This window comes from Ranitomeya imitator, chromosome 10 (genome assembly GCF_032444005.1).
Source record: "Ranitomeya imitator isolate aRanImi1 chromosome 10, aRanImi1.pri, whole genome shotgun sequence".
NCBI classification, from domain to species: domain Eukaryota; kingdom Metazoa; phylum Chordata; class Amphibia; order Anura; family Dendrobatidae; genus Ranitomeya; species Ranitomeya imitator.
Window position 1 is genome coordinate 17,129,987 of NC_091291.1, and position 22,267 is coordinate 17,152,253.

The window sequence follows — 22,267 nt, forward strand, 5'->3', positions numbered from 1 at the left end:
TCTTTCAAGTAGGGAATTCTTTGAAATGGAGAAATAAACATTACGTAAAGGACTGTCCGATACATGAAGTCCTGCATTACCATATTTGGAATTTGCTTTGAAAATGCCTTACTGTAAACCCTGTACAGCTTCCTGTGTTTCCTTAAGTGAGACGTCTCAGGACGATGGCCCTGAAGTCACTTCTCCGTAGCTTTCATCACCCCCCACCCCCAAAACAGGACTTCATCATGGAGGGGAAACCGCGGTCACTTTACCACAGCTTCTATCACTGCAGAGTCTAGACCTCCTCTGGTGTTACCATCCGCACAAACACGGCGCCCCTGCCGGAAGCTTCAGGACCGAGAAGTCTTATATTTTTGTGGGGGGTGGGGAGAGACCCTTCTTTGTTCCCCATGACTGTGCCCAGTGCACAAGGTCCATACAAACATGAGGAGGGAGAACATGAGTGGCAGACCTCAGTCCCATCCTAGACCATTTGAGGTAAACTAGACAGATTGTGAGCCCGGCCTCTCCCCAAAATCCAGGTCTGCCTTCACAAATGTTCTTCTGGATGAAGGGAAAAAAAATCTCTATAGTGACCTGCAAAATCTAGTGGAAAGTGTTCCCAAAATACAAATTTTGTTTTGCAGCATTTTAATGGCATGTGTGCACAGCATCTTTCAGGGCACGGCAAAATCACCCTATAAAATGAGCATAGCGCATAGCAAAAGGACATTACTGCACACATGATCCATCTTAAGTCACTTTTAACCACTTCAGAATTTGAAAACCCAGAAGTGGTTAAAAGAACTACACAGTAGAGGGTTACAATTAACATCCCATCTGTTTTTTTTATTATACATTTCTCCCCCCTGTATCAGGTAGCCATTTTTTTTTTACAATTTTGCTACACATTTGTACCAAACATTGGTCTATTCTACACTACCCATGTAAGCTTAAGGAGCAAACTGCAACGTAATGACATCACATTTTTTGGATTTGAACTTTGATGTGTAAAATATTATTTGTCCATCTGGGTTTGAGATATACATATCCATCTGTAAACTATTGTTCTTACACTAAACCAACATATCCTGGAATTTAATTTCTCTCCTAGAATATGTTATAGTGAACGGAAACTCTGCAGATATACCACTCAATTCTTGTTGAAAAATCAGTTGTTCCCCCTCTGGTCCATCCTAGAGGAGGAAAAAAAGAAATCTAAATACATCGGCCAACATCTAACATGTCCATCAAAAATTAGTTTTGTCCGGGGGCTGAATTATTTTCAGTTTGGGGATAACTTTTAATTGGCAGTGACAAGGAACTGCCATGGGGTCCAGTGTGACCCCTACATATGCAAACTTCCTTTGCTGGCTTTGAGGGTATGTGTACACATCTTTTGGGGCAAAGTTAATCCTTTCTCTGTAGATGCTGCTCCAATATGGCAGCCTAAGATAATTTTCATGCAATTTCCCTTCAAATGAACCCTGTATCTGCAATTAAATACCATTATTTGAATGTGAAAGGTTCCCTTTAATGTTCCTTTGCAGATATGCCCAGTATATGTTATGATTGAAGGTCTCACAACAGGGTTGAAACACAGAAAGAAAAGGGACATTCTGTCTCCATCCTTCTGTCGTGCATTCATCTTTTATAAATAATTGTATGGTCCAGATCCTAGAGTGGAGACAGTTTTACCCATATAACCGAGGAAAAACAGGATCTCAGATATTTTGTTCAGTGTTATTCTTGGTTCAAAAAACAAAACGAACATCAGAATGTTCTGAAAGGTAAATAAAGAAATGTAACCCCCTGCAATCCAAAATATATAGCATATAAACATAGGAATCATACAAATCTTATGTAGTATCTAAAACATACCAGTTGAATCATATTGTAATGCCAAAATAAATATTGTGTTGTTCACACTTCCCTTCATTGAAGAATTATAGTAGTTATTTCTTGAATTTTGCAATTTTTTATTTTCACAAACAGCACCATCGTTTATTTACAGGCAGTGACTGGTATTGCAGTATTTAAATGAGAGGCTTGCAAATCTCTTAACTTGCAGGATTTCCACCACAGCTTTTGATTAGCCAGGGCTGGTGTGACTTCATCTGTATGTCATGCCACAATGATGACGTTGAACAAGTACCAGCTAGTCGAAAGCTTCATCAAGGTTTCCGGAAAGTAACAGATTCGTGATCCTCCCATCCAGTGGCCAGGGACTACAGACCTGGCCGAGAAACTGGAGTCCCACAAATCGATCTGGCCATCTCTAACCATCAACTAGAATTTTGGCAAACAAAAGAAAGATGTAACACATCACTAACTCCTTAGGCGTTTCACACATGCACAGAGCAAGGAATCTGTCGGCTTGCAGGCGAAACTACAAAGAAGGAATCACCCTGGATCCTGGGAGACTTCGAAACACAATCCAGCACATCTTTTATAGTATTAGCACAAAGTATTTTTATATATTCTGTTATTTTACAGCACAGAAAATGTATATCCACCAATCCTTGTCCTAGAGGGAACAGCAGTGTCAAACATTCAAGACTTTTTTTTTTTTTAGCAGGATGGGGACCGGTCTTCCATTGTCAAAGTACTGAAAATTATAGGTCTGTTGGGTTCCAGAGTAGATTACCTTAATATTTTGAACTTTAACTAAGGTATTTTTTTTTATAATTTTACATTACATTACATCCACTTTTTGAGTTCTCTTCCTGTAATTTTTTTATTTCTTTTTTCAGGTCTGACATTTGATTTTGCAAATTCATCATCATTTCTTGCTCCTAAAATGGACACAAAAAAAAAAAAAAAAAAAAAATACAGAATTAGCAAAGATTTAGAAAGACTCAAAAAAATAAATACATGGGAGTGATTTCTTAGTTATCAATCAACATTTTACATACCCAAGTACCCTACTTTTGCATGTAATCGGGCCCTGAACGTTTTCCAGGAGTCTTGCAGACATTGTTGGACTTTGTAGAGTTTATATTTTAAAACAAGGAACGTGACCTCTCTCGAGGAAGCTTCAAAGTCATCGCTGAGCCTTTTTGTGGAAGCATCATCAGAAGCCACCATACTGTAGTCACAGTGCCATTATAGACTAATCGGCCACCACCAGAGACACAAAAATATTCCCATTTTGTGAATCTCATGCACCCGAAGGACAGTTTTGGGAAATCCAGCTGAACTTTACAATACTCTACCTTGAGCTTCCGGGCTATGACCAATTCATTTTGCTGAACCATCATCTTTCTTTCTTGTTCCATCTTTTCCATGAGCATTGCCTTATGCTGCTCAAAACTTCTTGCCTGATCTTCCTTAAATTGTTGCATATTTCTGGTATTTTGCTCTATAATTTGCTTTTCCCTAACCGCGTTTTCAGATTGAGCACGTTCCTCTGAAACAGCAAGAAGAACAAGTGAGCAATTACCATTACGAAATACATAGACAGTAGATCAGAATGCCACCAGTCCTGAGAAAGAAGGACCTTTAGGTCTGATTTTATAGCATGGCCTTTTTTTTGGCCTTTCCAAGGACCCGAAACAGCTCTCCAGTCAAGTAAATTGTCGTGCAGCAGATCACTGGATTGCAGCGCTCCTTGCACTCCAATAAGATCATATTTTGACCAGTATTTGGTTCCAGAAACATCAGTTGATCAAATATTGGGCCAGTGTCCATGATATTCGCAGCCGTCCCTACAACTGCCCATTTCTCACCTGCTAGCTGTCTCTCCTTCTCAGTCAGGGTCTCATCTGCTTTAATGATGGCAGCTTCAATGTCTTTCTTCTCAATGATGTACTTCTGGATCACTTCAAGAGACTGTTGTTGTGAAAAGGTAGAATTGGTTACATGGTGGCTAGGGTCAGCTGACCTGATGAAGAGTATAAAATATTTTTTTCTTTTACGAAAGATATAAAATTGCAATTAAGTGGGTATTTCTATCAGGGGTCTTAACACACATTATGAAACTCACCTTTATACCTTTTCCAGGCCGTGTGTTATAGGCTTCTATAACCTTAAGCTTCTCCATTAAATACAGTTTGTGTCCTCCAGGTACGAAATATATCCCGGCCAATATGTCATTCTCCATAGTGGCACTGAGTTCCTGAAGAAGATTACGGCAATAATCTCTCGAAGCCTTTTCATTCTTTGTAGAATATTCACTCATTTTATCATCAATTAATCCCTGGTTTAAAAAAGGGAACATTTTTAAAGCTTGAGTTAGTCTGGACTCCACTGCTTTTTGTCTAATGGTAGAAGTGTGCAGAAGTCAAGTCTACTCTCGTTAGATGAGGTCTCGGTGTTCGATAAATAGAATCGCCCACAGATTAAATCGTGGAGGCAGAGTATACTACATTTTTTTTCTATATCATGTTGATACTATCATATCTTGATTTAGTTTGTCTAGTATGTCTATTGATCTTATGCTTCGATATCTCGTAGGAATTTGATATTTTTTTGTATGTTTGTCTTTTTGACTTAAAAATGGTTGTCTAGAACCAACACATTCAATACCAGACTGTCAGGAGTCAACTCCTAGCATCCCTGCCAAAAAGTGTTTGTCTTCTCCAGTAGTGGCAGAGCAGCACAGCTCCTCTCTGTACCCTGTTTGGCGACAGATGGTGTGTATTGGAGATATTGAATGAATAAGCTCTGAACTCCAGCTATGATAGAAAGGAGGTCACTGTCCTATAATGGGAATCGCCAAGTTGTGCCTATTGATTGCCATTCAAAAACATGAGAATGCCAAGATTTAACAATTCTCATAGGCGAAGCAGCACAAAAATAATGCCAATAAAGACAATGTACTTAAGGTAATGGAAAAATTAAAATCCATAAGACATCTCCAGAAAAGGGAGAAGAGCTGACAAATTAAACTCCTTTTCAAAGTGGGGCCTCACAATAACATTTGGGGAAGAGAAGAAACTAGTTCTAGTTAAGAAGAGAAAAACATTTGAAGCAGTGGCCCCCCTGCAATGTCCAGGTAATTAAACAGATGTGTTTATTTACAGACATTTATTTACACACAAGAATGGAACATCCTCGGTTCAGAGGGAATGTTCCAGATGTTGTGTCTACATTGTAGAAATATGAATATTAGTGTTTGTATCGATTTGACATTAATGGGATATAGATGTTCAGCTTTATAGCAAAAAGAGGGATGTGAGTCACATCCCTGTAGGGGCTACTAGAACACCTCCTTCAACTTAACGATCCGATATATTATGCAAACCAAGTCATATTTTGTCTCTGCCAAAGTAAAGTCACGATAAAAAAAATATATGACGTTAATTTCCAACACCTGGGACCTTCAGTAGAGAAGATATCCTGTAAGTTGGAGCTCTCAATGTTAAAAGGGCTGAGAACAACCTACAATCAACCCCAATGTGAGGTAATCAAGTTGAGGCGTGTGGGCGTAACCTAAAGCTAATAAAGCAGAAACTGAGTTTGGGTCTGTCATTCTGGGAAACCATTTACTGCGCGAGTGTCCTTTCTCCAGATCAGGAGGAATGCTTTCCTCTGCTAAGCTTCGAGCGATTTCTGTGACCAGGTTTAGCAAGTTTCTTTCATTACTCTTTTTAATTTTATTCAAATTATATATATATTTTGTTTTGTTCCCATTTTGCATTATCTTTGTATATTTTTATAAGCACTGCCCATCTTTCTGGATTAAATATTAATTTTAATATCTCTGTTCCTCTTGTTCTGTAAACCGCACCCCTGAACTGAAATGCTACATGTAACGGGTGTCCAGTCAGCCTATATAAAAGATTTGTGGTGGCAGCGAGTAGCTTGCCATTGTGAAGCTGGCAGTGACCATACCAGGGTATTAACATATATCCTTTGCGTTCGAATCAGAGGTGTATATACACCATACAGTCACTGAGTTCACAAATAACCGGCCTAGTAGTGGAAGCAGCCACGGCCTCGTCCATCACTCGGCAGCCAATTGCATAATTGTCATGACGATTGGAGGCAGCGGTGAGATCTGTTTAATATCTCTGGTGTCATCTGTGTCTAAGTGACCACAATGGTGGGTTCATTGTGATCACCCCCCGGCTATGTATCTGACACTTAATAAAAATTGTAAATAAAATGGTAAAATTTACAGATATTAATATTCAAATAAAGGAAGAACTGGTTTTCGTGATCAGTGCAGCCACCTGTTTTCGATTATGGAGCCTGGAGTTTCAGGAGAGTCAATATTAAAGGAAGGGATTATTATTATTATTATTATTATTATTATTATTATTATTATTATTATTATTATTATTATGGATTCATTTTGTATTCTCGCGACTGACCTTCAGCTTCTTTTGATATTTCTGATCCTCATCGTTGAGGGAACGTCCCATGAAGACCACAATGGCCTCTTTCTCACATTCCATGTGCATGTTCAGGAACTCTTGTTGTGTCTCCGTTGGGAATTTCAGAACACGTTTTTCCATCTCACATTGATATTTGGACATTGCGTCTTGTAGAGCTCCGGTGTTTTCTATCTTGGCCAGAGCCAGGACTGCGTTCTCCATGCAGGGGACTGTTCCGCTCTGAATTGCTGTCACATACGAGGCCGCGAGAACAGCTAACACTGAAAGATACAGACAATATTAGATTCCCATATTTAGCGTTATATGGCCGTTATGTTCATCCCTATTTGTGTATTCTACAGAAATTGCCAACAAAACATTTGCTCACACAAGTTCAAGGTTTACAGCAGACTGTCCTTGCTCCACAGACTTGATTTAGGTTATTTTGGTTTCCATAAAGCCATAAATAAACCCCCAAAATACATTGATAGATAAAAGCAAGCAAGGAAGGGTGGAAAGTTTAATGAATAAAGACTGCAAGATATATACTACATGCTTTGTATTAGTATGTCATCTACTTGCCAACATTAAGGGAAAATGGCATTTAAATCGTAGCGATCCTTTCACAAAAAAACTGTTGAATAAAAAAAGACTCATGTTGCCCTCAAGCATTTAGTGCACATACCAGTCTACTGCATTTAGGAGCTTCTTATAATCTGTAACTTGCATTTACTATTTGAGTGGGTCATTCTATATCAGTACATTAGGAGTTGTGTCTACCTTTCCCTGCCATGCATCGCTCCAGTTAAGCATAAGCTCTGGTCCATTAGATTGTATCATGCTCCACATTGGGATTTGCAAGTATCCTGGCGTGTTCCTATGTGTTGCTTTTCCTGGGCCTAGATAAGGCCTCCCAAGATACACACCTGGGTCTTTGTATTAAGACTTGATAGTAACTCTTAGTTGACTGTGCACAGTTCCAGTCCACAGTCATCATGATGTTTCTTGGCTGTCTAGCTTCTTGTCCATGAGTTTCCAGTAATCTTGCTACCCATCAGTGGAAGATCTCAAATGCTTGTTTGCCTCTATGGGCCCGCCTGCACGTCTCCTGTCCGCCTGCAGCTTCCTGTACGTCTCCTGTCCGCCTGCAGCTTCCAGTAAGTCTCCTGTCCGCCTGCAGCTTCCAGTACGTCTCAAGACTAAGTTTCTCTCTACGTGTCCACACGTGGCTTCCAGAAACTCTAGCTTTTCCGCCACATTCTGTACCTGCCTGTTGCAGAGACAACCTTGGCACGTGTGCTCACCCTGACCTTAGGAGGATCCACCTCACCAAGAGAGACCCCTTTGTGTAACAGCTCCTGCTATGTCAAATAGCTTACTTTTCCTAAAGTAAATCCCCCCTCTTATCCTTTTATGCAATTTGATGGACCAAAGAACATGAGGGGAGGTTACTTTTGTTTCTCTGCTCAGCCTTCAGTTTTTTTGGGGCATCTTTGCTTCTAGAAACTGATTGAAAACCAGCCACAAGTTGCAAGATGGACAGAAGGGTGCCACTTAGTGGAGAGCAGTTTGTAGTATTTTTGGAGGCAAAACAATTTTGTACAAAACGATCATCAAATTGAAGGTTTATCACAATCCAATAAGAGGACTTTGTTTGGAACATAGTCTACATTTATATAACTTACTTCTCCCAGTTACTTCAGCTCCTCCAGCCAGGGATTTCGCACGACTGTGATGCATCATGTAACTGTAGAATCTTTTAGTTTGTTCCACAAACTCTTCTTCCAATTCGCTTTCTTCTAATTCTTCTAAAATCTGAAGTTGTTTCTTTGATCCCGGCCGGTCAAATACAAAACATTTGTGTTCGTGGAAGAAGTGCAGAATGCAGTCACGGGATAAATTGAAAGTTTTGGTTTTTTCGTCAGTACCTTGAATAGATAAATTAGAGTAGTTAATATCCATTATGCCAACCCAGATAAGCTGTGAATCCTGCAGACAAGCTTTTCCAGAGTCACCTCCTATGGTAGCCACACACACTGGACACTAGGCATGTCACAGGAGGCTATGTGGGGGCTCATACTGTATATAGGAGGCAATGTTGGGGCTTATACATAGAGGCTTTGTGGGGGATAATACTCTATATAGAGGCTATGTGGGGGCTCAATGTATATAGAAGCAGTGTGGGGGCTCACACTGTAAATAAGGGGCTAATGTTTTAGCAGCTAGGTGGGGCTCACTGTATTTAAGGGGCTATGTGAGGGCTTACACTGTATATAGAGGATTATGTGAGGTACTCATATGGTAAATAGGGAGTCTATGTGGGGGCTCAGACTATATAAAGGGGCTGTGTGGGATTTTCATACTGTATATGGGCCAGTTACTGTATATAGAGAGGCTATGGGGGCTCATACTGTAAATTGGAGGATGTGTGCATACTTCATTCTCCTCAATATTCTGTGGGAACCAATACAATTGACCGGATTGAAAGGTCTAAACATGAAAAATTGGCAAAGAAAACACAACAGGCCACAGAACCTGAAAGGGTTCTGCATAAGATCAAATATAGCTGCAGGACAAATGCCAGGAGAAAAGATGATGCAAAGCAGTGTAAGGCTATGTGCACACGTTCCGGATTATTTGCGGATTTTAAGCGTTTTTGCGCTATAAAAACGCTATAAATCCGCAAATAATCCGCATATTTTATGCATCCTATCATTTTACATGAATTCCGCAATTTTAATGCACATGCTGCGCTATTTTCCGCGCAAAAAACGCTTTGCGGAAAAATAATGAGCATGTCCATTAATTTTGCGGAATTTGCGCGGATTTCCCACTGGCTAAGCAGTGAGAAATTTTTGGGAAAATCCGCGCAAATTCCGCGGTAATTCCGCGGTAAAACCGCGGTAATTCTGCATGCAGAATTGTTGCGGAATTCTGGCAGAAATATCCGGATTTTCTCCGGAAATTTCTGCTTGAATTCCTGAACGTGTGCACATAGCATAAAATCAATAATCACTCCAAAAAATGTATACAATCAAAATTGTAAGAGATGCCAACACTGGGATGGATTGGAAGTCAATAATATGCTGTCAATGATTTGACATATCCTAAATTAGTATTCAAAGTGTTGATACTATATCGCACACGCCATCACAATCCATCACCGCTTGACATATAAAATGTATAGATGTGTGAAGATATCCAGCTGGGGAAATGACTAGTACCTGGATCAGAATAGGTTCTGCAGACAGTGTGGCACTCACCCCGACGCGCGTTTTGCTGCATCCTGATCAATGACTACAGAGGAGCTGGCCCCGGTTCAGGACAGGAGTTAATTTTTATTTTTATTTTTTTAACCTCACTGGAACCAAAATTGTTAGTCGGTGCGTTCTCATAGCATACAGTCTGATTACAGGATGCTAAAAAGAGTCTTAATTCCCCATCCCTTCTCCTACAGGGAAGAGAAAAATAAACTAATTTTGTAATTCTATTACCTTTCTTGAGCTCCAGAGAAGACATCAGATATTCATCTTCCGTTATTGCTTTTCCATTCTTCTCCAGTGTCAGAGTGAAGTCTCGGACGCACCAGGTGAAGGATGGCATGTATCTCTTATATTCCCCGCTGTGGTCTTCCTTAGTAGACGATTTTAGCTTGATCAGCTTTGTCAGTTCAGTGACATAACTGGGAAACTGGGGTCAAGGAAAGTGTGAATGGGTGATCGATTTGGTGAAGAAATAGAAAAAAATTCTGGTCTAAAAGGCCTCATTCAGACATCTGAATTTTTGTGGACAATGCGTGCAGATAAAACAGAAGACCCATCTGTTTTTGATTGGAGTCACAGATGAAAGTCCCCCTCACAAGTCTATGGGTCCGTGAAAAATCAGCAAATTGATTGCATCAGTGTCCAGACAGTGTGCGCTCTGATAAGTATTGCAACGGATAGGAGAAACTTTGCGGTGCATAGAGAAACAAAAAAAAAAAAAGAAAGAAAAATTGCTCGTGTTACTGTGAGGAGCCTGCTTGATCAAAATGTGCTACCAGGTCCTGCAGTGTCTCCAGACTTGTTTCCCTTCAAGAACGTCATTGGTCCGTGATTACTTAAAAGCAGATCTTGATGTTTTCCTCAAGCGCATTCAGCATAGAATACCTTCCTCTGATGACCATTAAAGTAACCCTGTCAGCAGAATTTTGCTAAGTAAACTACAGGCATTGTCAGGTTGGAAGTGTTAAACTGATTAAAATGAAACCTGGGGTGAAGAAATCTGTCTTGTGGTTCTTGTGTAATCAGTGTTAGAAGTGTTCACTTAATGAGATACCCATGCTACAGGTTGAGATTGGAGGCAAAGTCTTATCTTCCTGCTCTAAGCCAGAGAAACCAAGGAAAGACCAGCCAACGGGCCATCCCAAAGCACAAACATGTTCCTCATCAAAGAGGCAGAGAGAAAGACTGCTTTGGAGCGGCCTGTGGTCAGGTCTTTCCTTGGTTTGGCTGGCTTTAGAGCCGGGAGATCAGACTCTGCCTACAGTCCTGACCCGGAGCGCAGGCATCTCATCAACTGAAAACTTCTAACACTGGTTACACAAGAACCACAAGACAGATTCTTCACCAAATTATCAGTATAACGGCGCCAACCTGACAATAGAGATAGATAGATAGATAGATAGACACACATACACACATACACAGTACAGACCCAAAGTTTGGACACTTACTCATTTAAAGATTTTTCTGTATTTTCATGACTATGAAAATTGTACATTCACACTGAAGGCATCAAAACTATGAATTAACACATGTGGAATTATATACTTAACAAAAAAGTGTGAAACAACTGAAAGTATGTCTTATATTCTAGGTTCTTCAAAGTAACCACCTTTTGCTTTGATGACTGCTTTGCACACTCTTGGCATTCTCTTGATGAGCTTCAAGAGGTAGTCACCGGGAATGGTTTTCACTTCACAGGTGTGCCCTGTCAGGTTTAATAAGTGGGATTTCTTGCCTTATAAATGGGGTTGGGACAATCAGTTGTGTTGTGCAGAAGTCTGGTGGATACACAGCTGATAGTCCTACTGAATAGACTGTTAGAATTTGTATTAAGGCAAGAAAAAAGCAGCTAAGTAAAGAAAAACGAGTGGCCATCATTACTTTAAGAAATGAAGGTCAGTCAGTCCGAAAAATTGGGGAAACTTTGAAAGTGTCCCCAAATGCAGTGGCAAAAACCATCAAGCACTACAATGAAACTGGCTCACATGAGGACCGCCCCAGGAAAGGAAGACCAAGAGTCACCTCTGCTTCTGAGGATAAGTTTATCCGAGTCAGCAGCCTCAGAAATCGCAGGTTAACAGCAGCTCAGATTAGAGACGAGGTCAATGCCACACAGAGTTCTAGCAGCAGACACATCTCTACAACAACTGTTAAGAGGAGACTTTGTGCAACAGGCCTTCATGGTAAAATAGCTGCTAGGAAACCACTGCTAAGGACAGGCAACAAGCAGAAGAGACTTGTTTGGGCTAAAGAACACAAGTAATGGACATTAGACCAGTGGAAATCTGTGCTTTGGTCTGATGAGTCCAAATTTGAGATCTTTGGTTCCAACCACCGTGTCTTTGTGCGACGCAGAAAAGGTGAACGGATGGACTCTACATGCCTGGATCCCACCGTGAAGCATGGAGGAGGAGGTGTGATGGTGTGGGGGCGCTTTGTTAGTGACACTGTTGGGGATTTATTCAAAATTGAAGGCATACTGAACCAGCATGGCTACCACAGCATCTTGCAGCGGATGCTATTCCATCCGGTTTGTGTTTAGTTGGACCATCATTTATTTTTCAACAGGACAATGACCCCAAACACACCTCCAGGCTGTGTAAGGGCTATTTGACCAAGAAGGAGAGTGATGGGGTGCTACGCCAGATGACCTGGCCTCCACAGTCACCAGACCTGAACCCAATCGAGATGGTTTGGGGTGAGCTGGACCGCAGAGTGAAGGCAAAAGGGCCAACAAGTGCTAAGCATCTCTGGGAACTCCTTCAAGATTGTTGGAAGACCATTCCCGGTGACTACCTCTTGAAGCTCATCAAGAGAATGCCAAGAGTGTGCAAAGCAGTCAAAGCAAAAGGTGGCTACTTTGAAGAACCTAGAATATAAGACATGATTTCAGTTGTTTCTCACTTTTTTGGTAAGTATATAATTCCACATGTGTTAATTCATAGTTTTGATGCCTTCAGTGTGAATGTACAATTTTCATAGTCATGAAAATACAGAAAAAAAAATCTTTAAATGAGAATACATATATATAGCCGGATTCTAACGCATCGGGTATTCTAGAATATGTATGTATATAGCAGCCACATAGTATATAGCACAGGCCACGTAGTATATAGGCGTACTATGGGGCATGTGCTATATACTATGCGGCTGCTATAGACATACATGTTGTAGAATACCCGATGCGTTAACACAGGCCACGCAGTAAATAACCCAGCCCATGTAGTATATAACACAGCCCATAGAAGTAAATAGTCCCATACAGCTTCATATGATACACGACTACTCCGCACAGCTGGGGCCACCGTACACATAGATCACTATGCCCGGGCCCGGCCACTCACCGTGTAATTAAAATAAAAAAATAGTTATATACTCACCCGCCGAGGCATAGGCCGCATCAATAGTAACAAGTTGGGGACACACAGGGTTAATAGCGGCGGTAACGGAGTGCGTTAACCACGGCATAACGCGGTCAGTTAACGCTGGCATTAACCCTGTGTGAGCGGTGACTGGATGGGAGTATGCGGGCGCCGGGCACTGACTGGACGGAAGTAGGGAGGGACTAATTCTCGGCCTGACTGTGCCCGTCGCTGATTGATCGCGGCAGCCAGGACAGACAGCTGGCGAGACCAATCAGCGACGCGGGATTTCTGTTACAGACAGACGGACGGAAGTACCCCTTAGACTATATATAGATATTTTATACACCTCTATATAGCAAGGGACAGGTCATCTATAAAAGTCAAATGATACTGTATGTTCCCAAAGTGTATTTCGGATACTGCAGCTGCTCCATAGACTGCTGGTCAATCGTCCCCAAACTGTTAAACACCAAGGAGCTGCTCAACATGACGGCCAAGGAGAAGATCCAGGCATCGTTCTTACAGTCGCCCTGAAGAGGAAAAGAGGAGAAGAGGAAAAGATTACTGCTGATCCACAACACCGGACAGGGACGGAGGAGACAAGAGACTGATCAATGTCTGACCGATAGGAGACGAGACAGAGGCTGTAACTCACCTTTTCCACATCACCGAGACCCTCAGTGTCCAGGAGGACAAGTGTCTGTCCGGATTTCTGAGGGTGAGGAACGCACCACATCCAAATCCCTTTAGTCTTTGATTGGATGGTGGATCCCAGAGGAAAACCTGGAGACAAATGATAAAACCATTTATGTTCACCAGCAGAATAGTGAGTGCAGCTCTGGAGTATAATACAGGATGTAACTCAGGTTCAGTAATGTAATGTATGTACACAGTGACTACACCAGCAGAATAGTGAGTGCAGCTCTGGGGTATAACACAGGATGTAACTCAGGATCAGTAATGCAATGTATGTACACAGTGACTGCACCAGCAGAATAGTGAGTGCAGCTCTGGAGTATAATACAGGAGGTAACTCAGGATCAGTAATGTAATGTATGTACACAGTGACTACACCAGCAGAATAGTGAGTGCAGCTCTGGAGTATAATACAGGGTGTAACTCAGGATCAGTAATGTAATGTATGTACACAGTGACTGCACCAGCAGAATAGTGAGTGCAGCTCTGGAGTATAATACAGGATGTAACTCAGGATCAGTAATGTATGTACACAGTGACTGCACCAGCAGAATAGTGAGTGCAGCTCTGGAGTATAATACAGGATGTAACTCAGGATCAGTAATGTAATATATGTACACAGTGACTGCACCAGCAGAATAGTGAGTGCAGCTCTGGAGTATAATACAGGATGTAACTCAGGATCAGTAATGTATGTACACAGTGACTGCACCAGCAGAATAGTGAGCGCTGCTCTGGAGTATAATACAGGATGTAACTCAGGATCAGTAATGTAATGTATGTACACACTGACTGCACCAGCAGAATAGTGAGTGCAGCTCTGGGGTATAATACAGGATGTAACTCAGGATCAGTAATGTAATGTATGTACACAGTGACTGTACCAGCAGAATAGTGAGTGCAGCTCTGGAGTATAATACAGGAGGTAACTCAGGATCAGTAATGTATGTACATAACTATACATTAGTGTGATATTTCTGGGAGCTCTCGCTGCTGCTGCAGATGATGTGATAATATCATTCCCTGTTTTCGCTGGTAAGTAACAGATGTAAATATTTACTGATCCTGGTGTAGAGGGAATTTCAGTACAGGACAGTGAATGGCGCCGTTTGTTACTTACCGGCGCTCTTCCTGCAGATAACAGGACATGTTCCCGGGTCAGTGGAGCAGTAATGTCCATGTATGACCGGTCTCCTATAGACAATGAGTGGAGCAGTGGTCGGTCATGGACATGTGACCTCTGTGGATGAGTGGCGCTCCCCCCCGATCAGTGACCGGACCCCCGATCATACATTCTCCATACATAGGACATGTTTGGCGCTCGCCTTTATCACTCACCCGTTCTGCTCCCGGCCAGTTTGTTCATCAGATAAGATTTTCCTGTCCGGTATTTTCCTACGATTGCGATCACCACCACCGGCTGTGAGATTTCCAGAAGGATTTTCTCGGCTTCTTTATTGAGAACCAGCGTATTCCCGTCAACATTTTCTATCAGGCAGATCGGCCGCGGCATAGGAAGGAGCGGGGCCATCGTCAGTGGGGTTCTACAGAAGAGGAAGGACAGCCATTACGGGACATCACGATCTCCGGCTCCACTGCACTGTCTATAGGGGGATCTGCGGTAGTCTGAAATTTCTCCACCGGCTCAGGTTTGGTCAGCAGAAATTAAAAAAAAAAAACTAAAAAAAAAAAAAAAAAAAACACACAAGCAAAACACCTGTCAAAACGTGCAAATTCAGCCTTAAGAATGCTGTAGGGATTTGTTTCTAGTTTTCATTATTACATTCCAAAACTCTATTTTCTGATCACATTCTATCCATTATTGTAAATTACAGAAAAAAAAAAAAAAAAAATTATATATATATATATATATATATATATATATATATATATATATATATATATATATATATATATATATATATATATAATTTTTATTTTTTTATTTTTAAATCAGATTAATAAAACTACAGCTTGCAACACAAAGAAGGAAAACTTGGCCTCACGGAATGGCAATTTTTTCTTAATTTTTTTTTTCAAATTAGAAAATAACTTTTTTTTTTTTTTTTTTTTTAAAGCCTCAAAACAAAAAGACTATAGAGTTTTTTTTTTGTTTTTTAGAGTTTTTGAAAGTTTTACAATTTGTAAAATTTGGCTTAGAGATAGTTGGGCTGATCTGAATCATGTAGTCAGGTTCATTTTTACCACATTTACTGAATGCTGAGCCCCCAAAAACAATTCGAGTTATTTTTTTTATTAACAAAACCAGTCCCCCCTCCCCCAGCAGCCAGCCTCCCCATTTTTTTATTTAGCTGGAAACAATGTATCAACGCAAAAGTAAAATATTTACACCAATATGCGTAAATACCAGTGTCACTGTGTATCACACTCCATTACCTTCACTGGCCCCAACCACAGCCAATGTGTCTGCTCTCACCTTGTAGGAGGCCAAGCTACAGCCCCACCGACATTAAATAGTTAATACTGCAAAGGATTGTGGGAGTCTTCATGTGTATAAAAGGCAATCAAGTAGGTTTAAAAAAAAAAAAAAAAAAAAAAAGTGCAAAAGTTGCTCTGTGTGTTTTCGGATAGTTCCTAAAAACTGGACTTACAGAGAAATTATCCTTTGCAAAAATGTAAGTTCTCTGGGATCTCTCCAGATTCCGAAGCATAAGAAATACAAGATCTGGGGGAAATCACTCTGCCCTTAACCATCACTCATCTAGGATCATCGCCGCTCGTGCTGGACTGTGACTTTTGGCTTTAATATGGTTTGAAAAAAGAAAGATGGCCAATAATTGTCATTGTGCTGACTCTGCATGGACCCAAATTACAAATATTCTGTGTTTCCCCGAATGCCGATTTTTGTAAAATTCAAATTGAATTCAATTACACCCAGGGCCGTATTTTTCCTTAGGAACCTGGGGCAGGTGCCTAGGGCGGCAGGTTGTATATGGCGGTGCCACTATGAAGGAAGATTTTAAAAATACAAACAATTTTTTTTCAACTTCCCCCCTTTTCTTACCTTTAGTGGGAGGAAAACCGCCGTCTTTATTTTTTTTGAGCGTGCATGGGCAGAAGAGCGCCGATCAGCTCCCTGCCTCAATGGAAGGACCAGTGATTACACCACGCCCATGTGACTTATAGGTGGAGCCATACTAAAGATTACAAGTGATTAAGGGTTTTCCTGGGAAGGAGGAGGCACTGGCAACAGGTAATTGGGGAACAGGGGTACATCATGGGATCGCAGGCTGTGTGAGGAGGTACGTGAGGTAAAGGGTGCATATGGGGTGCAGGCTATATGTGGGGGTGCATATGGGGTGCAGGCTATATGTGGGGGTGTATATGGGGTGCAGGCTATATGTGGGGGAGCATATGGGGTGCAGGCTATATGTGGGGGAGCATATGGGGTGCAGGCTATATGTGGGGTGCATATGGGGTGCAGGCTATATGTGGGGGAGCATATGGGGTGCAGGCTATATGTGGGGGAACATATGGGGTGCAGGCTATATGTGGGGGTGCATATGAGGTGCAAGTTATATGTGGGGGTGCAGGCTATATGTGGGTGTGCATTTGGGGTGCACGCTATATGTGGGGGTGCATATGGGGTGCAGGCTATATGTGGGGGTGCATATGGGGGTGCAGGCTATATGTGGGGTGCATATGGAGTGCAGGCTATATGTGGGGGTGCATATGGGGTGCAGGCTATATGTGGGGGTGCAGGCTATATGTGGGGTGCATATGGGGTGCTGGCTATATGTGGGGGTGCAGGCTATATGTGGGGGTGCATATGGGGTGCAGGCTATATGTGGGGGTGCAGGCTATATGTGGGGGTGCATATGGGGTGCAGGCTATATGTGGGGGTGCAGACTATATGTGGGGGAGCATATGGGGTGCAGGCTATATGTGGGGGTGCATATGGGGTGCAGGCTATATGTGGGGGTGCAGGCTATATGTGGGGGTGCATATAGGGTGCAGGCTATATGTGGGGGTGCATATGGGGTGCAGGCTATATGTGGGGGTGCATATGGGGTGCAGGCTATATGTGGGGGTGCAGGCTATATGTGGGGGTGCATATGGGGTGCAGGCTATATGTGGGGGTGCATATGGGGTGCAGGCTATATGTGGGGGTGCATATGGGGTGCAGACTATATGTGGGGGAGCATATGGGGTGCAGGCTATATGTGGGGGTGCATATGGGGTGCAGACTATATGTGGGGGTGCATATGGGGTGCAGACTATATGTGGGGGAGCATATGGGGTGCAGGCTATATGTGGGGGAGCATATGGGGTGCAGGCTATATGTGGGGTTGCATATGGGGTGCAGACTATATGTGGGGGAGCATATGGGGTGCAGGCTATATGTGGGGGTGCATATGGGGTGCAGACTATATGTGGGGAAGCATATGGGGTGCAGGCTATATGTGGGGGTGCATATGGGGTGCAGACTATATGTGGGGGAGCATATGGGGTGCAGACTATATGTGGGGGTGCATATGGGGTGCAGGCTATATATGGGGGTGCATATGCGGTGCAGGCTATATGTGGGGGTGCATATGGGGTGCAAGTTATATGTGGGGGTGCATATGGGGTGCAAGTTATATATGGGGTGCAGACTATATTTGGGGGAGCATATGGGGTGCAGGCTATATGTGGGGGTGCATATGGAGTACAAGCTACACACCACCCAACTTTTAAACAATAGAAAGAGGGGCAGATCTCGTAAAACAAGCAGCAGAATATACTCAGCATTTAGGCTACATGTGAACAAGGTCTAAATTTCCAAGAAAAATGGAGGTGATTCCATGAAATCTCCGCCCTCTGTGGTCTGAAGACTCTGTTGATCTCTGTGGTTTTGGTGCTTTTTTTCTCTGTAGGTTTCTTCTGAAAAAAACGTCTGCTGCAGTTTAAAACTCAGAATCAAAGCTTTTCTTTTCTATTAAAAAAGCGTTGAAAACTCTGCTTCATATCTGCACCAAAAAACCATCAAATAAGGGGGAAAAGGCATAAAAGAAATGCAGCAAACACATAGTAACCGGAGGAGATTGGTATTGCATATTTTGGTGCAGACACCTGTAGAAAACGAGCAGAAAAATATCTTTAGAAATGCATTTATATATCCAGTGTATCTCTATGGACATGTATACTCTGTTTCTGGGTGCATTGCCCCTTGGGAGGGGCTGAATGTTCTACACTGGGGGCAATAGGACTGAATGAAAATCCTGAATTCAATGATTAAGACGTTGTGCGGACCACCAGATCTGTGGTACAGGGGTGGCGGGGGATTTATTAGTAGTAGCGCAGGGCAAGGTACTACTACTAGTCTTACACGCCCTAGCACGCTACATGAAAATGAAGGTCCTGGTTGGGGATGTGGACCCTCTTCGGGCAGGCATTCCTCACTGTAAGCTGGTGTCTCTCTTTAGGACACTCCCTTCTAGAGGTGGAACCTCTGGAGGACTGGTCGGTTCTTTGCGCCCTCTCATGTCCTCTACACCCAATGGGTCCTTCTTGTGCTGTGCCACTAACAGTCATTTTAAAGTCCATGCGCGGCACCATCTTAAACCACATCATGGTTGCCAACTTCCATGCAACTCGTGTCTTCTCCGTATCCCTTTGTTCTTTTTGTTCTGAGACTCGATCCTGCCGACTACACCAAACGTAACATGGCACAGGGCGGTAGCTGTGGGCAAGGTACTTGTCTTCCAAGCCCCGTCACGCTACAGGGAAATGAAGGTCCTGGCTCGGTGTGTGGAATTTACCTGTGAGGGTGTTACTCTCTTGCAGACCAGACCACATAATGCCATAAACCTTGGCTGGCCAAGACCTTATCTTGTAGAGTTCAATGAGGGAGACCACTGAAAAATAAACTGTATTTTACTATCAATAACCTATGGGGATGTATGTACAGTAGATAGCGGGTTCAACACTTTGTGGGCATTTCTCTTAGAACATATGACATCTTCATACACTTCCTGAGGTCACTTCACTCTCTGTTCTCTCTCTGCAGCTTCACTGCCACCCAGCACAGCACTTTGGGAGCTTCCCTAGTCCCCATCAACAGCACCACTAACTGGTAAGCGAGAGTCCTATATCTCAACCTGTGGTTCCACGTCCTTTTTCTTAGAGGAGATATATATGTCTCTGTGGCCAATTTTCATGACCACAAGGGTCGGTCCAGTGGACGGCACAGCTAGCACCAACAATGATATGGGAAAAGGGGGAGGAAGGCCCTAATAGTAGGGAATGAGGGATGAGTCACCATTATAACTCAGCTTGTGCCTATCCCTAAGCTCCCTTAACGCCCTATGCGGGTCCTCCCCCCCCAACGTCACGAACCTGGTCCCAAGCTGTCACCTCACTTAACCCTGGCTAGTGCACTGGTGGGGGAAGGACGCTAGCCTCACCACTGCAGATGGTACAAACACGGGATATTGACAAGCACGAGACAGATAAGGTAAATAAACAAGTAACTTAGCTCCAGGCTCCGTTGCCAAGCTTCACACTGCAGAGGATACGGAAACAGGTTTCCAAACTACACAGAAGTAGACCTGTAGAAAACGAGCAGAAAAATATCTTTAGAAATGCATTATATATCCAGTGTATCTCTATGGACATGTATACTCTGTTTCTGGGTGCATTGCCCCTGGGAGGGGCTGAATATTTTACACTGGGGGCAATAGGACTCAATGAAAATCCTGAATTCAATGATTAAGACGTTGTGCGGACCACCAGATCTGTGGTACTGGGGTGGCAGGGGATTTATTAGTAAATAATGCTTAGTTTTTTATTTTACAACATTCACTAACATAAAGAATATTTTGTAAAATCCCACAAAAAACCTTTGAATTTTATGTCTGTGTTGGGGATTTGGAGCTAAAAAAAAGAAGCTTTTACTTCTCTAAAGATCAGAGAAATAATCAGCAGAGAATGTGTAGCCACGAGGGCCAGGAGGCGAATGTTCACATTGAGTCTTTTTTTATTTTGCATTCTTTTACAATGAAAGTAAAAGTAGGTAGAGAAGATGTGAGACATTTACTGGAAACAGGGAACTTACTGGAAACAACACAGAGCAGCCGTCGGCAGGAATCTCCGGCTAAGGCCTCTTTGTTCAGCCATGTGAAAAGTTGTATCCAAAGGCAGATTGCAATGTAACATGGTGCAGAGCAAGGTACTACTACTAGTCTTACACGCCCTAGCACGCTACATGAAAATGGAGGTCCTGGCTGGGGATGTGGACCCTCTTTGGGCAGGCATTGCTCATGGTAAGCTGGTGTCTCTCTTTAGGACACTCCCTTCTAGAGGTGGAACTTCTAGAGGACTGGTTGGTTCTTTGTACCCTTTCATGTCCTCTACATACACAATGGGTCCTTCTCATGCTGGGCCACTAGCCGTCATTTTAAAGTCCATGATCGGCATCATCTTAAACCACATCATGGTTGACAACTTTCATGAAACTCGAGTCATCTCCGCATTCTTTCGCTCTTTCTGTTTCGAGACTCGATGCTGCCAACTACACTAAACGTAACATGGCACAGGTCGGTAGCTGTGGGCGAGGTACTTTTCTTCCAAGCCCCGTCACGCTACAGGAAAATAAAGGTCCTGGTTGGGGATGTCAACCCTCTTCGGGCAGGCATTCCTCACTGTAAGCTGGTGTCTCACCTTAGGACACTCCCTTCTAGAGGTGGGACCTCTGGAGGACTGGTCGGTTCTTTGCGCCCTTTCATGTCCTCTACACCCACAATGGGTCCTTCTTGTGCTTTGCCACTAACAGTCATTTTAAAGTCCATGCTCGGCACCATCTTAAACCACATCATGGTTGCCAACTTCCATGCAACTCAAGTCTTCTCCGTATCCCTTCGTTCTTTCTGTTCTGAGACTCGATCCTGCCGACTACACCAAACATAACATGGCACAGGGCGGTAGCTCTGGGCAAGGTACTTGTCTTCCAAGCCCCATCACGCTACAGGGATTTGAAGGTCCTGGCTCGGTGTGTGGAATTTACCTGTGAGAGTGTTACTCTCTTGCAGACCACATGATGCCATTGACCTTGGCTGGCCAAGACCTTATCTTCTAGAGTTCAATGAGGGAGACCACTGAAAAATAAACTGTATTTTACTATCAATAACCTATGGGGATGTATGTACAGTAGATAGCGGGTTCAACACTTTGTGGGCATTTCTCTTAGAACATATGACCTCTTCATACACTTCCTGAGGTCACTTCACTCTCTGTTCTCTCTCTGCAGCTTCACTGCCACCCAGCACAGCACTTTGGGAGCTTCCCTAGTCCCCATCAACAGCACCACTAACTGGTAAGCGAGAGTCCTATATCTCAACCAGTGGTTCCACGTCCCAAGGGTCGGTCCAGTGGATGGCACAGAAAGTACCAACAATGGTATGGGAAAAGGGGAGGAAGGCCCTAATAGTAGGGAATGAGGGATGGGTCACCTTTATAACTCAGCTTGTGCCTATCCCTAAGCTCCCCTAACGCCCTATGCGGGTCCTTCCCCTCCGCCAACGTCACAAACCTGGTCCCAAGCTGTCACCTCACTTAACCCTGGCTAGTGCACTGGTGGGGAAGGACGCTACTGCAAGGGACACTCTCTCTCTCTTAGTCCCAGTTTCCTTCTCAGAGC

The 22,267-nt window shown here is 42.9% G+C and overlaps 1 protein-coding gene across 1 annotated transcript; it reads right to left on the minus strand.

The window, feature by feature from the left end:
* Positions 1–1,983: 1,983 nt before the first annotated feature.
* On the minus strand, positions 1,984–19,495 carry LOC138651071 (guanylate-binding protein 1-like). The gene is made up of 11 exons (XM_069741042.1): positions 19,392–19,495; positions 14,968–15,173; positions 13,589–13,716; positions 13,354–13,463; positions 9,797–9,984; positions 7,988–8,230; positions 6,300–6,583; positions 3,968–4,180; positions 3,711–3,813; positions 3,198–3,391; positions 1,984–2,777 (listed from the first exon to the last, which is right to left on the minus strand). Exons 2-11 carry the CDS (start codon positions 15,158–15,160, stop codon positions 2,673–2,675), a joined length of 1,761 nt encoding a protein of 586 aa, XP_069597143.1. The 5' UTR covers positions 15,161–15,173; positions 19,392–19,495; the 3' UTR covers positions 1,984–2,672.
* Positions 19,496–22,267: the final 2,772 nt, after the last annotated feature.